The 18483-nt window shown below is 39.5% G+C and overlaps 1 protein-coding gene across 1 annotated transcript in view; it reads left to right on the top strand.

Moving 5' to 3' along the window:
- Positions 1–18483, top strand: part of MAST4 (microtubule associated serine/threonine kinase family member 4) — a 109240-nt gene that overhangs the window by 77279 nt on the left and 13478 nt on the right. The window contains exons 12-20 of the mRNA XM_010580504.1: positions 3685–3893; positions 4657–4795; positions 5866–5998; positions 6692–6857; positions 9858–9959; positions 14021–14143; positions 14388–14500; positions 16438–16565; positions 16668–16900. Coding sequence (XP_010578806.1) covers positions 3685–3893; positions 4657–4795; positions 5866–5998; positions 6692–6857; positions 9858–9959; positions 14021–14143; positions 14388–14500; positions 16438–16565; positions 16668–16900 — 1346 coding nt within the window. The remainder of the gene's footprint in view (positions 1–3684; positions 3894–4656; positions 4796–5865; positions 5999–6691; positions 6858–9857; positions 9960–14020; positions 14144–14387; positions 14501–16437; positions 16566–16667; positions 16901–18483) is intronic.

The following is an 18483-nucleotide window of genomic DNA, read 5'->3' as shown; positions in this document are numbered from 1 at the left end:
AATTTAGAGAAAAAACAGGAATGTTGGTTGTAAGATTGGAGGGATAGACTGCATAATATTTAGGTAGGAGCAATTCAGGAACCCAGTTAAATATTTCAGCATTTTTTGGTCACCTTAGCACACGTGCAGAGTGTTTTATATTTGTGCCTAGGTAAAGGTATTTTAGAGATACTTTTTCAAGCTGAGATTTGTGTTGGAAGTGGAGTAAGGTAATGTTCGGGGCAATGCCAAAGTTCATGAATTTTCTTACTTCTCTTGAAAAGTAAACTTTTCTTGCTATGTTGAAATGCAGCATCAATAAAATACAGAGCACTTGTGTACCTGTTGAGATCCATACAGTGAAATCAGAGGATGTTTTGGAAATCTCTTGTTGCCATGTTACGAAAACACAAAGGTGGGAAGTAGGAAAGCAAATTCTTCATTTGAAACCATAGGAGGCTGCAACAATGCTACTCTGATTATGGCTTTGCAGGCAGAATAGGGCATACCACTGTCATTGAACAGATCAACAGGGCAATCGGATGGTCTGGATGTTCTTAATACATTGCTTTTGTGTTAAAGGAATCCTCAAATTTACTGAAAATCTGAAAATCATAAGCAGCATTTAGTAGTCAAGGCCAAGAAACCAGGAGTGACATACTGTGCTCTCTCTTAAAAGCACATACAAAACAAAGATAAACTTCCATCTAAGTGCTCCAGCTGTAGCATTCTGAAAAATAAAGAATAGAGAAGGGAAGGTGGGCCTGTGGGGAGAGAAAACAAGGTGCAAGTTCAGTGCCAGGATTAGGAGAATGTAGCAAGATGACAGCTTTGAGGAGAGTGAATGGAAACTAGAAGGCCATCACAATCTACGTGATAAGTTGTTATACAATAACAGAAGCGTAGCTTGAGGGTGGCAAATCAGGGTTCAAAATTACCCAAGACAAAGTTGTTATGTGCTAGAATTTACTGTGGCTGTTCCCATCATTTTGCCTCAAAGTTTGCAGTTGTGTCTCAGCAGATGTGTACCCAAGCTTTCCAGTTAGATTAAATTGAAGCCCCATTTATGTGCAAAACCGTGGAAGATTTCCTGTTTATTTTTTCCTTTTTTTTTTTTTTTTTTAATGTCCAGGCAATTTATACATCTTTATTTAACTGTTTCTCTTTGGGAAGATGTAATTTTCTATTTATCATTTTATTGACATTTGAGCGAATTCTAATACTCCCTGTTGAACTGTGGGAGCTGAGAACACCAGTGTCACAGGCAGTCCTGGGCGCAGCTGTTGCAGTGTACTTAGTTTAGTGTACTGGTAGGCTGTGGAAATGTCATCACTGCTGTGAACCGGGAGCATCCTGGAGGAAGACAGGAGGTCTTCTGTAGGAATAACATGCTGCTGGCTAGGGCATAGTTTTCTTTGTAAAGCATAAATGCTGTTTGCTGGGGTTACTGTGATCAGAGGATATGAATGAGTGATGTTAGACATTTTTATGTGTTGAAGATCATTTAAAAGCACTTTATATAGCATAAACAGTGTATATGTGTGGAAAGGTGAGAGAGGCAATTGCGTTGCAGTTGTCTCCTGAGTCTGGTACACTTGAACTAAACAGCTTTTTTTCTAAGGAGTTGTAGATAACTGAATGCTAGTGGAAAGTTATACAATTACCTGCCTGTGACTGTAAGACTGGAGAATGCAGTTTAGACAGCTGAGGAAACATAGCCACCATGTCCCGGATATTTACTGGACTATATAGTCTTTAGAACTTACTGGTTCTTCATCTTTAAATATGGTAGTTATGACCCTACAGATCCACATGATCTGTAGAGGGGATTTATTAATGTGCTGTAATAATACGCTCTGGTTACTATCTGTCTTTCAAGCGTTCACCTTGGCACACTGTCCAAATTAAACCTCTGAGAAAGATCTGCATGCCAAGTCCTCAGGCAATCCTCAGTTCATTCATACAATTTTTTAAAATTTTTTCTTTTTTTTTTTTTTTTAAGGATTGCAGCTTCAGGCACCCGAAGGGCTCGCTTTTCTAGGTGCCAAGAGTGCACAAAGGGACTGAAATAGGGAAAAGATGAAATTACAGGAAATTAAGAAGCTAAGACTGACTAACAGGAGATAGCAAAAAAAGAGAGAGGAAAACCAGAATGTAAGGGAAAGAAAAACAAAGGAAAATGGTTGTAATGAAGGGGTGGAGAGAGAAGTGAGCATGAGGGGAGCAGTAGGAAGAGGTGCAGGAGGACAAAAGGCATGAAGCCACCAGAGAGGAGTACTGGAGCTGACTAACTCTGTCTTTATTCCAGCTTGGGAGGGGCAGAAGAGAGTGAGACTTAGTAGGAGGCACGAAGGGTGGGGTTTGTCTTGGGTTTTGCCCAAGGTGGTTTTCCCCTGCTTTCATAATGGTGTAATATAACATCTTTTACATGCCCTGCACTAAGGCAAGAACAAGGGATTAATGAAAGCTTTTAGAATCAGTAAGAGAAACTTTCTTGTCTAGAAAAAGTTTTCCTCCACAAAGGAAAGCCGAAACATGTTCATTTTTTTCAGTGCCTGTAACTTTGGTAGCTGTGGGAAGATTTGCACAGAAATAGTAAGGCAAGGACTGCTTTTTGTGTTTAAATAAATAATTGTATGCTGATAATTGGACCTCATGGGAACAACAAATTGAATTTAAAAACCACATAATTGTGGCCCATTTTCCCCTCCCCCTATTTTCTTCTTTTAGCCCTTTCCAACACTCACTACTGTGGTAATTATATACTGGAGATGCTATAAGCGTTAAATGCTACAAAGTAGATTTCAAGGAAGGCAAATGTTTTCAGGATTTGCCTTGAGGGATATTGAAAAATGCAGCAGTAATGTCCTGTGTCAGTGTTTCACAGCAGGGTGATTCCTTCTCCTGAGCCTTGAAAGAAAGAAGGCTTGTCCACGTGAGGTTTTCTTTCACTTTGCTTCCCTCACTGCTTTGACCTTATCTAACCAAGCTTACAGGATATTTTATACCCAGTATCCCAGTGGAAATTCTGCATGTCAAAGTATATCTTAATCCCATGTTACCATGCAGATAATGCAGTGATCTTTGTTTTGGATTACCTACTGTTGATCATACCCCTGATATGAATCAATGCTGATGTCAGGGACTGAACTAGAACAGAAAATTTTGCACCTGGCAATGAGAGAGCCAACCCATCAAGCAACTTCAGAGCAACCTTCGTGAGAAACCTGTGACATGTTTTTAAATCCCTTGGATAAAGTCTGAGTCATAATTATCTGACAGCACACTTTCAGAATAAGCATTTGTCGGAATGATTTATAACACTGTGCCATAGCTGGATTTTGTGTATTATCCTTTGTTGATGGAAACGCCCCAAATCTGCCTGAGCTGAGAGTATTTGCTATGTCTGGGGGGCAGGGAGGCGGGTCAGCATTTGCTGTATCTGTTGTTTGCTTTGGGGGGTGGGGGAGCTGTTTTAAGTTTGTGTACTAATTTGTGTTGACTGAGACTCATCCTGGTTATGAAACAAAATGAGGTTTGTAGCCATCCTCTAATGTGAAAGGCAGGCTAACTACTTTAAACCCAAGTATTTTATATAATACATATGCAGTTTTTAAAAAATATATTAATTTGTAAAAAGAGTATTTTAAAATACCTTTTTAATAGTTACTCAGACTTTTTTCTCTCCCACTTGAACTTCCTCAGTGCGGTTTATTTTGTGAGACACAAAGAAACCAGACAAAGATTTGCCATGAAGAAAATTAATAAGCAGAATCTCATCCTCCGAAACCAGATCCAACAGGCCTTTGTCGAACGTGATATCCTGACATTTGCAGAAAATCCATTTGTCGTCAGCATGTATTGCTCATTTGAAACAAGACGTCATTTATGCATGGTCATGGAATATGTAGAAGGTAAAATGTTTATTCTGTTTTACAGAGGAAGATGCGTTTTCTTACACCAAGAAAGAAAAATAACCCATGTAGTACTTGCATTAGAAAGGCCTCCGGTGTGTCCTCTGTACTTTGGCAAATACAGATTTAGGATCTAAATCCAACAGTGATTTTCCCAGTCATTATCTCCCAGTGAGAGTTTATAAAACACTTGTGCTCCAGCTATAATGGGAAATAACTGCTCTTTGAATAAGTTCCTCATAGAATGTAGTTACAAGTGTCCTGGCATTCAAAGTTCATGTGGAGATGCTGTTTGCTTTTCTCGAGTTCAAATTTTCTTTAGCACATGTTGGGGTATTTGTAATATTTGTAATAGTTATTTTTACAAAGAAAGAAGGAAGAAGCAGCAATTTGAAAAGGTGCTGATGCTGAAGGAGAACAGTGGACAGAGGCAGTGCAAGATGAGATACCCAGGCTGTGGTTGTGTGGGCTTTTTCATTTTGATATCTACGCGCGCCACCCTCCCACCCCCCCTTTTTGGGCAGGGGGAAGTAGCAGCACAGACTTTATTGGTTTCCAGCTGAACCCTTGTATTACTTGCTCCCAGCTTCATACTGTGTTTCCACTACAGTTGTTGGTGTGGTTACCTGTTCAGTTGAATCATCTGACTGGAAAATAAACATTTATGACTACAGTTTGTGTCTCTTTCTGCAGCATATATGGATTATACTGAGACACCTCAGTATTTATAACGACATCTGGAACATTTGTCCTATTTTCACAGGTGGAGACTGTGCTACTTTGATGAAGAATATGGGTCCCTTACCTGTAGACATGGCAAGGATGTACTTTGCAGAGACTGTTCTGGCCTTGGAATACCTTCATAATTATGGAATTGTACACAGGGATTTGAAACCAGACAAGTATGTATATAGAATATAACCAAAAGAGGACTTTGAAATGGTTAGATAAAACATGAAAGGTGTAAACTTGCTTTGAATGTTTTTAAATTTTTTTTTAATGAATGTTATATAGATTCACAATTTCTGCACAAGATCTGAATTTTCTTTACCTGCAGTTACAGAAAATGTGTTTTTTCCAAAAGAGCGCTTTAAAATTTTCTATCTTTAGGATGGAAGAGGCTATTAGAGTAGCTAAAAAAAAAAAAAAAAAAAGTTTTTTTTTGGCTGAAATGAAGGGAAATGCATTTTGGTCATTACGGAAAAGGTCTTTCAAAGTATGCTCGAAACACTGTTTAATACAAAGTATCATCAACTTGCAGATATTTGCATATATGAAGACAAGATTGACCAGATTTGGAAATCTTTCCTGTTACATGTTTTGGGGTTTTTTTCTCAATATTTAGAATTACAATATTGCTCCTGTACATGTAAATAACATTACAGCAAGTAGCTGCAGTAAAAAGTATGGCAGTTGCAGCTCCATTAATCTTCTTCCTATTTCACATTTTAAATCAAAAACCAAACAAACACACACCCCCCCACCAATGAAACCAAACAGGATTGCAGTCATGTCTGTTGAATGACAATACCTTCATAGCACAATACCTCAGGCCATTGTAGTATTAGTAACTAACTTAATACCAGAGGGTTTTTTCAAATTAATGATCCAGCTAGTTACAGACAGAAAATGCTCACCTCACTTCAAAAGCAACATTTATTCTATTCTTGGTCTTTCAGATGATGACTGTTTCTTTTTCTTCAAAGCATCTAGCTGAACGCTCTCAACACTTCTATGGTTCTATTAGATGTTGTATTATTGCATATAAAAAGTTTGTTTACATCTGATAATAATAGTAACATGTAAGACTGTCAGATTTTAACCTGTTTATTTTGTACCTGCTTAAATTACTTTTTAAGCTGTCTTTATATTTTTTTGCAGTGCTAATGAAACATTTTCCTCCAAGTATAATAATGATAAGCACATAATGTTGAATTATATCACAGTAACTTCAGATCATTCTAATTTTCAGTTTATTGGTAACATCCATGGGCCATATAAAGCTTACAGACTTTGGCCTGTCAAAGGTGGGGCTAATGAGTTTGACGACCAATCTCTATGAGGGTCACATTGAGAAGGATGCCAGAGAATTCCTTGACAAACAAGTAAGACACAGCCTTTTTCATTTCTACATTGAGTGTTCAAATGAAGAGATGTTTTGCCAGCAGAATGTACTGTAATACTATATAAACTGTTGTTACTTCTGCATTGATGTTCGAATTGCATATGTCAGTTACTTTTACTGATGCCCTGCAGATTATTCTAGGCTTCTTTCTTTCTACATTAGGATCTATTAGTAAGATGAACAGCCTAATTGTGTGCAAGTGAATCTGTGAGAGAGACAAATGGAAAACTGTTTTTATAAGGAATTCAGAAATCTCAGCAGAGTACTTGTGGAGCTCATGATGCATTGTACAGCCAAGGGTGCTAAAATCCTTGCTATGGCCCATTTCCCTTTAAGCATGCCTCATTACCATTGCTCACAATCTGTTCACTGTAAAAGTTACTTAAGATAAAACCATCACAACTTTCATGTAAAAATAAGGATATGTTTAAGTTAAGGAAGGTATTTGCTGTAATGGACTCCCATGTATGAAACGCAAACTGTCCTTTGCATGACAGATGTGCAAATGTTTATTATGTTGCCTGTAAACGTAGCTAGGTCATTCTAAAAACATTAGCTGTTACGCAAGCATTTTTCCATGTTTCCATATTATTTTACACCTCAAGAATTATAAATTAGGTGACATAGCCCAATTAGACTTGTTTTACCATCATGCTTCTTTTCTTTCTTTTAGGTCTGTGGTACACCAGAATACATAGCTCCTGAAGTGATACTGAGACAGGGTTATGGAAAACCAGTGGACTGGTGGGCTATGGGAATTATCCTTTATGAATTTCTTGTTGGGTGTGTGCCATTCTTTGGAGATACACCAGAAGAGCTGTTTGGACAAGTAATCAGTGGTGAGGATCATCACAAAACCCCCCAGATTTCTTAGCTTGCTGCGAAACATTTCAGTTTCACTTAATAGTAAAGATATTTACAAGTTTACTGATAGACTAGGTTTTCAAACCAGTTTTGCTCAAAACCCCACCATTATTCTAATATTGTAATAGACAATTTGCTGTCAAAGCAGTAAGAATAAATTTGGATTAAAAACTGTATACTGTTGCTAAGTACAGAAATGCAGTAAGATAGAGCACAGTGGTTAAGCTGCACTGTTTGAAAAAGGCAGTATTGGTAGAAAACTAGTGCTACTATGGCACAGCAATTTCAGTCTTTAATAAAGAAATTATACCAGAGAAGAAACGGTTAAAATAAATTTGCATAAATGGGAAAATGCCTCATGGCACAATAAAGAAATTAACAAAGTTGTAATAAAACCCTAAAACAAATGTCTCCCGAATAATAAATAATGAGAAAGAGAAGGAAACAAATTCAATTCACAGATTGTTAATGATTTCACTGGTGATTGTTGTAGTGTAATGTTATTTCTGTAGCAGCTGTTGTTCTTCCATTTAAAATTCAATAACCTTTTAGATCTTAACCTGCAAGCTGACCCTAAGTATTGTTATGTGGCTTGTGGCAAAACTGAATGATAATTAAACAGAATTGTTTACTATCCTACCTGCTGTTTCCATAAATTACCCAGATGCATACATGTAGAGGGTCTCTATTTATGCCAAAAGTTTAACAGAATGGCACCTCTGTTACTGAGTATTTCCCAGTCTGTTTTACGGTCTGCTTAAAAGTTCTAGTACCTAAGACAAAAAAAAACCCAAACCCAAGCATAAAAAAAAAAAAAACCAACAACAGAAACAAAATTATTTTAACTGCACCTCTGGTTCTTTATTATCTGAGAATGCAGTAAATCCCCTCTTGTACTTAAGGAGACACTCTGTCATCATCTTGCTTTCCTCCATCTCTGAAGCTGAAAGCCAGACTTGTTTATAAACTTTAATGAAATGGATTTGTGAGTTGCCTCTAGTATGTGACCTCTTTATACAACATCCTAGCTGTTCATGCATTTATAACCATGTTGTTTTCTGATGTGATATGCTGAGGCCTGAGTGGCAAGGAGAATCAACTGTTTAATTAACACAAGCAGCAAATGCTGGCTTTGTTCTGGATGCCTCATGGCTGCAATGCATATTCATGCTTTATTTTCCAAATTAGATTTAAACGGCAGTGGAAGCTGTAGGCAGGCAAACATGGAAATAACTCATGTTTTTATTGCATTTCCAGACACATGCACATGTGTTTTTATCTTTATGCTCTCTGGGAGAAGGGGAGGGAATAGTCTAAAATTAATGACAAAATTTGCACTTTAGACTTTATTTTGCATGTGGCATTAATTTTATGTTTTGTAAAACAAATTGTCATGGGTTACAATCTAGCTGATACTTACGTAAATAACTTTATCTGTTTGAATGTGTCCATTTATCTTCCAGAAATTATCGGTAGAAGTGTATGTTTGAAAACCTGATCTATTCCCACTCACTCTCCAAGGCTGTTTGTCAGCTTAGTTTCTTGGTTTGATGTTGACTTGTCACTTTCTTTTTTAATTTAAATATCCTAACTTAGTGAAATCATTATTACTATCAGTATCTGCAGGAGAACTCTTTTGTTGGGTAAGTTTCCTGTGCTGAAATATATGCTGCCCTTGTATTCAACTGTAAAAATCATGTTAAAGAACCCAAACTATAGCCTAGACTTTTACTCCAGTTTCTGTGGGTGAAATCTGCGTCTACTTGGAAATCTACTTTAAAATCTTGCTCCCTCATTTTACCTCCCTCCTTCTTCATTGTAGGTTGCCTTTCCTGCCCCCAAGTTGTGTGAGTACAGTTGTGGGAGGCCTCAGTGTACTAAGTTAGATGCCTAAAATGATTGGGGTTAAAAATAATGCTCCAGAAACAGGTTACATTTCGTGCCTGTTTATTTCAGTAGCTTTCCTTAAACTCTGAAATACAAAGATTAAACTTGTGTGTAGCTTCTAATGGTTATTGCTCTAGTGATGATCAGTTCGAAGGAAGAGTCTGGATCATAGGGTGATGACAAAATCCTTAACAGCCTTCTGTATTTCCTGAGCTCTTAGCATTCTGTTTCTCTGACACCAAAATCCTTGTACCTCCCAAGAAACTTCTGCAGAAGTTTTTTCTAAATATTACATTTGTGGAGGCAAGTTCAGCTAAAGATCAGACAAAACTTGCTATGTAAGCTGTTATAAAGTTAATGTGCATACTGAAACTGGCACAATTTCCCATTGTTTAATTTAAATGAAAGTTTGGTGGAATTTTTATTCAGCCTTACCTGAATACTGCAGGGTTTACTGTCTTGATTACATCATTTAGGTCCAACTTGCTATGAAGTGCAAAAAGCCTTAGTAGTATAAGAGTCAGTAGAGCGAGGTGGTTTTCCTCTGAAGTACGAGACACTTGGAAGAAAGCTCCATTGGCGTGTATCTCTCCAGAGCAGAGTCCAATACCTCGGCCCTTAGTCATGGGATTAATGACTTCAGTTAGTCTACTAATATTAGAGAAAGATTACAAATGTGACCAGTGACTGCTAGGTCAGGTCAGCTGTGTCCATCTTAACAGCAGTTTCCATGAATATAACTAAAATTTAAACCATGATTCTGGGGGAGCAGGGAGAAGGGACAGAATCCAAATTGTGCTAATATTTTGCAATAGTTTTCCATGAGCCAAGCATTCCTGTATACTGTTGTTAAACACTTTTGGGTTAAAGGATACTTCCAAGGAAAATGGGAATATAACAATATGCTTACAAAGTCTGTATATAGAGAGTATAAAAATAGGAAGTAATTGGTATGCAACAGAGAGCAACTTGAAAAAGCTGCCTTTACTCTGACTTTACTGTTAGCTCACTACGAGAGTTTTCACACAGTTTCTGCTGAATGTTGGGATCAGACTTCAGTAATAACAAACAACTTTCTGTTTTGCTAGATGAAATCAACTGGCCTGAAAAGGATGAAGCACCGCCGCCAGATGCTCAGGATCTGATTACCCTGCTGCTCAGGCAGAATCCTTTGGAAAGACTGGGAACAGGTTAGAAGGCACTGTTTTAAATCAGTATTGTGCTAGAAATAGCTTCTAGATTCTGCATTGGGAGCTTTTGTTCACGTATTTGTTTTGCCTGGGCAACATCTGTCAGGGCAAGTAGCATGACAACATGTATTATAGCAGAGGGTATTTTATAGATTCAGACCAGTAATATGAGCTTAACAAAATAATGACTGTTTTTTTCAGAGTTTACATGTGGGTGTTCACATTTACTCTTCTCTTAATTTGATGACTAAAAAAGAAATTTCTCAAAGACCCAGTTCGCCACTGGATGGGGTTCCTTCATGAATACAGTGTTAAATAACTAAACACAGAAATAGAGAAGGAGAATCAATACACAACTGATGCTTCCGTTTTCAGAAGTGTCTTAGCCTGGCAGATTAGTTCCTCCAGGCATTAGGGTGGGTGATGAGTACTCAAACTAAATATTCAGAAATGATTGTCTGAGCTTGTGTTGTGAAAGGTCTTGTCATTCTTATTCAGCAAGCACTACTACCTTGCATGAAAAAGAATAAAACCAAAAGTGTGAATGTTAAGGAAGTAAATGGATATCTGTAAGAACACAAGCTGCCAGCTTATGCCACTGTGGTCATTCCATTTCAAGAGAAGAACCTGGCATGTGGTATTAGGAGCGGTGAGCCTGTGTAGGCTAATGAAAGCACTGTGCATTTATGTAATAGTGTTTATTTGTTAGTTGATGGAGCCAGATTTATTTGGGAATTGAGTGAGAGACAGTAATGAAGAATATTGCACATGATTTTTAAAGTGTTAATGTATGGGAACCCTAGTCACTGTCTGCCATCCTGCTGGACAAAGCACTATGTAAACACAGCAAAAAAAGCCTCCTACATAAAAGAGATCAAACAGAAAAGTATAGTTTTATTTATAGTGAACACTGTATGCCATGAATATAAATACATTGGGGATGCTAAGGAAACCAAGCGGCAGGTTGAGTCAGCATTAGAGTACTTGGAAAATTGCTGGCAAAACTGAGTCCAGTGATCAGATTGTGCTGCGTATTTTTAGAGTTAATGTAAAAAGGAGCTTTAGGAATCAGTTCACAACTGGCCTTGCCACAGCCAGTCGGGGGGAACATGAGTATAACCCAGACCCAAAGTACTATTGATGTGGTCCCAAAAGACAGGTCTTCCTTTGGGACATGATGACGTGACTGAGATGAGTGAACTGTGTGTTCCTTTGCTCCCTGAGCATCTGAGATCTCTGTGAACAGCCCTTAGACTTCTCTCTAGCTGATGGTCTGGAGTATGTGGCATCCAGCAAAGTTTGTTGTTTGTTCTCCCTTGCCCTGTGTTGAACAAGAGTGAGGGAGGTGTCATGCCCCAGTCAGCTTCTCCACTTGCTGCCTGCTTCATCTGCAAAGGGCACCACTGCCAAAGGCAAAATGGAAGAGCCACAATTAGTTCCATTCCCTTGTTTTAAGTATACTCCTTTCAGGCATTGTTGTTTCGTTGCCAGGATACTTTTTCCTGGTAAACACAGTGTTAATTCAAGATCGTCACCTTGTGAGAGGCTGGATCAGAAGTAGATTGCAAATTCTGCCTCTTTTGCTACAGCTGGTTGAGAAAGTGAATTGACTAGAATGAGGCTGGTTTAACTACTGTAATGGTCAGTGCCACCACACGGAGCATCTGTGCAGCTCATTTACGGGCTGATTTGACTGTCCATGGTGTCTCAAGAGCTGGCAGTCTGAAGAAGGAAGTTGGGCAGCCATTTATTTGAAGCACAGAGGGGTGTTTAGAAACTGCAACAAAGTTGGGGGGTTTTTAAGTGTCAGAAGCAACTCACAGGAACTGAGGCTGCAATGTGACAGGTCCCACAGGGGCACTGGAAAATAACAGTTTATCCCAGGCTCCACCATGCATTTCAAATGACAGCCCTATCTGTTTAATACATATTAGCTAATTGTGTAACACTCCATGAAAATTGTAATTGTGTATTTGCCAGGAGACCTGAGTGGCATAGTCAAATTGAAAGAAGAGAGATAGACACTATACTTTTTTCGAAGAAGGAAAATGATAGAAAAAAGACCTCTTTGAGTTTGAAGCGTCTGATACCAATCAAGAATTACACAGTTCTGATGTAATATCCCATTACTGTGCTCAGAGAAATGTTCACTCCTTGGCTAGTGACTTACAATGAGATGTGATTTTGGGAAGATTTGGCTTTTCTGATTTTTTCCCTGGTGCAGTCAGAAAAGCAAAGAACCCAACATAGAAATCTTGACACTCAGAGACCAATCCTGGATACTTCACACTTCTGTGGCTCTCTCCTGACTTGGCCTTGACATAGGGAAGTTTATGTACTCTATCCATGTGGTAGGTTGACCCTGGCTGACCACCGGGTGCCCACCAAGCTGCTCTATCACTCCCCCTCCTTAGCTGGACAGGGGAGAGAAAATACGATGAAAGGCTTGTGGGTTGAGATGAGGACAGATCACTCAGCAATTACCGTCACGGGCAAAACAGACTCAACTCAGGGTAATGAATTGAATTTTTTGCCAATTAATGATGGAGTAGGATAATGAGAAATAAGAACAAATCTAAAAACACCTTCCCCCCACCCTTCCCTTCTTCTCGGGCTTAATTTTACTCCTGATTTTCTCTACCTCCTCCCCACCAGCAGCACAGGGGGATGGGGAACAGGGGTTGTGGTCAGTTCATCACACCTTGTCTCTGCTGCTCCCTCCTCCTCAGGGGGAGGACTCCTCACTTTTCCCCTGCTCCAGCATGGGTTCCCTTCCATGGGCTGCAGTCCTGCAGGCACAGACTGCTCCAGCGTGGGTCCCCTGTGGGTCACAAGTCCTGCCAGAAAACCTGCTCCAGTGTGGGCTCCTCTCTCCACGGGGCCGTGGGTCCTGCGAGGAGCCTGCTCCAGCACAGGCTTCGCATGGGTTCACAGCCTCCTTCGGGCATCCACCTGCTCCGGTGTGGGGTCCTCCATGGGCTGTAGGTGGATGTGTGCTCGACGGTGGACCTCCCTGGGCTGCAGGGGGACAGCCTGCCTCACCATGGTCTTCCCCACGGGCTGCAGAGGAATCTCTTCTCTGGCACCTGGAGCATCTCCTCCCCCTCCTTCTTCACTGACCTTGGTGTCTGCAGGGCTGTTTTCTCTCACATATTCTCACTCCTCTCTCCAGCTGCTGTTGTGCAGCATTTTTTTTACCCTTTTGTAAACATGTTATCACAGAGGCGCTACCAACGTCACTGATGGCCTTAGCCTTGGCCAGCAATGGGTCTATCTTGGAGCTGGCTGGCATTGGATTTATCAGACATGGGGGAAGCTTCTGGCATCTTCTCACAGAAGCCACCCCTGCAACCCCTGCCGCTACCAAAACCGTACAGTGTAAACCCAATACAATGAAGTTGGCAGTAACTCTTGCTGCTGCAGGTTACCTGTTCAGTTTTTAGAATTAGATTTATGTTTACTAACATCCTCGCCCACCTCCCTAGGACAAAAATTCCAGTATTTCATTGGGTTCTTATAGTTGTTTCTTAACATGAAACTAGTGTAATTGTTCTACACACATAAAAAGTAGGCAGTAATTGATAAGAAGATAAATGGTGAGGTACTTCATACAGAATTGTGTATTACTGCCATAAAACACCAAAAGGAGCTCCTGACAGTAATGGTATTTACACTGAGTAACTACTAAGAATCATTCTTCCTTACTTTCTAACTTGTACTTACTCATCTAGTGCACATTTTTGACTATTACTACTACATCTGATGCATTCTGACTAATGTGTAGCTGACAGATAATACTTAGTATATCTAGAAAAATAGGAATGTTGAAAGGGGGGGAAGATGATAATGCAATGCCACCACTGTGGCAACAGCGAAACAGGGACAGGGAATTGCTCTGACAGGTTATGGAGAGTCTAGTGGAAATGGGTAGTAGATGTTCCTGCCCACAGGGATGACTATGCCTTTCCATGATAATTAGCATTTTTTTGGCCGGGGTTTAGTTGAGTTAATGTCAGAGGATTTGGTATGATTTGCTCAGTGTTTTTCTCTGGCTCCCCCAGGTGGTGCATATGAAGTAAAGCAACATCAATTCTTCAGGAGCCTTGACTGGAATAGCCTGCTGAGGCAGAAAGCAGAATTTATTCCACAGTTGGAGTCTGAAGATGACACAAGTTATTTTGACAGTAGGTGTTTGATGGTATTAAAAAAATGTGATGAATGCCTTGTTTAAATAATTACTGCCTTTGACTTTTGCTTACTGCTTTGAACATCTCCTTTATCAGAACCACTGGCAGCTTGCAAATTCACTGGTAATTTGACATTTCAGCAGAAATAATTTTAAGATTAAAATTACACTTTTAGTTAATTTTAATGCCTGGTACCCATTCTTCCTGATAAATTCAAATAGTTTATTTCCCTCGACTGTAGCTCGTTCTGAGAAATACCACCATATGGAAACTGAGGAAGAAGATGATACCAATGATGAAGACTTTAATTTGGAGATAAGACAGTTTTCCTCATGTTCACACAGATTTTCAAAAGTAAGTAAAAATAATATTAGTATGTATTGTGTACATAAACATTTTGCTAGTTTTATGGAGTTTGGAAATAGATATGGAAGAGGTATATAGGGGATTGTTTCTTCAACAAATGTTAACTGAAATTGAGCAAGAATTAAGTGTATTCCACTAAATCAAAACGTGGGAAGATTCTGTAGGGAAGTAATTTCTTGAATCTTTAAGAAGGTAATAGAAAATTGTATAAATAGGTTGGTATTTTCTGTAGACAATTCATGATCGCGTAACAGAAAGTATATGGAAACTGTTCTGTTCAGTGCTAATGCACGTTTCTTACATTGGTTTCCTTGTACATAGTTTGCGTGTTGCTCCAGTTGTGTCCTAGGTGTCTTGCAGGTGATGGCATAACAAAGATTACACTTCTAGCCTATAGTAGCTATTAATTAAATGACATTAGACTGAAGGGAAAAAGCAAAGTCATGGTTAGCATGTGATTTGATCAAGGAGAGATGTGGATTTGAGAGCGTGATTTGAATGCTGTGAATTGAAGGTAAAGCTGATTGTCCAAAGGGTAGTATACTTGAGTAGTTGAGAGCTAATTAATGCTGGACAAAGGACACTAGTAGGAGCAGAGTAGACACGCTCAGGAAATACTGTGGAGGGTAAATTGGCAGGAACTAATGGAAGTGGAATGCCTAATGAGCATGCTTTTAGTCTTGACATAGCATCCAGCAGTGATTTTCAAAAGCTTTCTGTTTAAGTTTCTTTAACCTACTTTAGGAACTGTTTAAAGGCATTTGGAAACTCTGTTTCTCTTGTTTGTCCTGGGTTATGCTTTAAGGAATCGGTAGATCTTATGCTGGCTCTGCAGTATCACATACATATTGTACCTGTGATAGCATGGAAGAGCAGAGATGGGAATCATGGATGTAGTTACCCTCATTCTGTGTAAATTCCTTGTTTTGACTTGGTGGTATGTTTCAAATTCAGATACTGGTAAATGATGTAGTCTCTTTGGGGGTAACTTGAACAAGAGGCAATGGGCACAAACTGATACACAGGAAGTTCTGTCTGAAAACAAGGAAACACTTTTTTACTCTGAGGGTGATCGAGCACTGGCACAGGCTATCCAGAGGGGTTGTGGAGTCTCAGTCCTTGGAGGCTGTCAAAAGCCAACTAGATGTGATCCTGACCAAGCAACTCTAGGTGACCCTGCTGGAGCAGAGGGGTTGGACAACATGACCTGCAGAGGTCCCTTCCAGCCTCCTTCTGTGATTCTGTGAGCTTTTGTCCTTTTGAAAGCTCTGTACCACAGTAGTTTGGTTTGTTAATGTTACACCATTGCATCTCTACTTGTGCCTCTCAGGCTGTAGAATATAGAGCTGACAGTTTCTGTGTACTGTTTGTCAGCTAAGCAAACAACAGACTTCTAATGATCAGAGTTTATTTTTTCTAAATCCTTTAGCCAAGTAATTTATTCTTAACTTCAGAGTTAATTCAGGTTAATTTTTCTGCTTTCCACACCTGACTGGTAGATACTAAGTCAGTATCTTAGGGTTAGGGCTTTTTTACCCTGATTGGCTTTATGGTTGTGATTTAATCCAAGATGTCCATTAATCCTGTGACCTAGAGACCCCAAGGCTGTGGATTTTGTTTGTACTCTCTTGGTACACACAGTGAAATTGGGAGAAAGCTGATCAATTCGTAATGAGAAGAGATGTTATTCATGACCCTGTGTGTGACAAGCCAAGAAAGCAAAATAGAAAAGCATTTTAAGAACACAAACTATTGGAAATTTTAAAAAAGCTCAAGAAGTTTGAAGTTTGCACTCTGAAATACTGTATAAGCATTTAGAACAATGCAGAGTACAACCCAAGATGTGTTTTCCTGCCTATCTTTTTATATCATATATGTCTAGTGATAAGTTGGGTTTTTTGTGGGTTTTGTTTTGTCTGTAATAGGTTTTTAGTAGCATAGATCGAATCACTCAAACGCAAGGTGAAGAAAAGGAAGATCCAGGAGACAAACCCAAAACTGTAACACTGCCTTCTGTGGAATCTTTAAGCTGGAGTTCGGAATATTCTGAAATGTAAGTAGAAGGAGGCATTGGAAGTGGTCCACATCCTGCTTGTCAGGTAGCAGGCCTCCTCCTCTCAGTTACTGCATGAGAGTTTGCTTATTTTTAATGCAGACAACAAATATCTACATCCATCTCCTCTGACACTGAGAGTAGCAGGCAGCGACACAGTTCTGGTTTGCTTCCGAAGTTGGCCATATCAGCCGAAGGAGAACAGGATAATTCCACCGGCTTAGTGGGAACTCGAGATGAACAGGAAAAGCCTGCATTTGTGAGTGAGGAAGTAGTGCAAGATGAACCTGAAGTAACCACTCCAGCAAGTACGATCAGCAGCTCCACGCTATCAGGTAATTCAGTGGGTCTCTTGGCTGATGACATTAGAAGAAGTTGTGGACTTTCTTTCTTTAGCAGTAGCATTCATGGATTTAGAAGTCCTGTATTTCAGAACGGCTTTAAAAAAAAGCCATCCCAAGAGGGGTCTGGTTTGGGCTTAGGCTCAAGCTAATAAAAATCTTGTGAAGATATGTATGGGAAAGCTTCAACGTTTTTGGAAATGCCAACATTTGATCTTGCCCCACTGACTCTGGAGGGCTGCTAGGCAAGTGAATAGAATGGCGACTTGACCTTAGAGCCTTTGCAGGATTCTTCTTGTGGTGAAAAGGAGTCTTAGATCACTTGAGCACTTAAAATGCTATTTTTATATCTTCCCTGACTGAATTTGGTGATCTTTTGATTGATCATCCTGGAGTCATTCCAGCTGATCCCTATTGCTGTTTTCTACCACTCTGTGCTGCACCATTGTGTGTTTTTAGTTAAGACATCTCAATGATGTGGGCCTTTCATAGTTGGCAGGGTTTTCTTTGACTTGTGGAAGTCGCTTTTGTCATTAGGAATCTAGGAGGGAGTGTTGTAAACCATTCCCTACTTAAATTATTTATTTCCTTTATGCATCCCTCACCTAGCTCAAGTATTTGCATGCGTTTCAGTAGGATCCAGGGCCCTAGCATCTTGCTGGTTTTGTACTTAGAGCAGAGTCTTGTATAACTGTTGAAAGACCTGATACTTAACACAGCTCTAGGCCTTTATCAGTCTCATGATTGTCAATATATAGGTTCCAGTTACCTTCTCTATGCATTTACCTGTCTTCAGCTTATTTCTCTTTTGGACCCCGCTGAGTTTTCTCAAGATATCCCTTTATCCCATACCCCTAATTTCCCTTGTAGTCCACATGTTCCTTCCCCTTCCTCCTCCCCATTTCTGGGAAAATAAAGTTCCTCAGGCTTGTCCAGCTGTACAACCATTGCCATCTCCTTCCCCTGTCTGAAACCTTGACTCTGCTGTATCTCAAGTCTTGCTCACTCCCCCAGCCCTGTGTTATGGTGTTGGCATTAGCACAGCTGTCACAATGATAACTCAAAGCATCTGATCCTCTTCTGTCACTTATCAGTTACACTTAACAGTAATTTCATTTTTCTCTGGTCCACTAACAACAGGATATTCAGTGACCTTAAAGGAATACTAGGAATTATTCCTATGTCTTTAAATAAGTGACCTACCCTTGGTGCTTGTTGCATAAGGTCATACAAATTTCCTGTGACATCTTTGAAATTTTTGAAAAAATCCTGTGCATGTTGTTCACGTGACACAAGGCCTTTATTGTTTGAAACATTGTTGTCCTTCCTTCAGTGTTGTGGAAGTTCATTACCTGTCATAGACTAAGACCAATGTTGTTGCAATACTGAGTTTAGTGGTGCCAGATATCTTTCTCCTGTGTGGTAGAAAACCACCCAAAGAATAAAAGCAAAAGGTAATAATTAAAAATAAAATTATACTTAATGTTTTAAAGATTTTGGAAGAGTTGTTAAGCTGATAGCAAATTATGTAGGATTGGAGCCTTTCATTTACTTTAGGAGGAGTTCACATGAAAATT

Source organism: Haliaeetus leucocephalus, unplaced genomic scaffold (assembly GCF_000737465.1).
Source record: "Haliaeetus leucocephalus isolate CR32 unplaced genomic scaffold, Haliaeetus_leucocephalus-4.0 Scaffold722, whole genome shotgun sequence".
NCBI lineage: Eukaryota > Metazoa > Chordata > Aves > Accipitriformes > Accipitridae > Haliaeetus > Haliaeetus leucocephalus.
The sequence above is the reverse complement of the archived record's forward strand: the minus strand, read 5'-3'. Positions and strand labels throughout refer to the sequence as shown.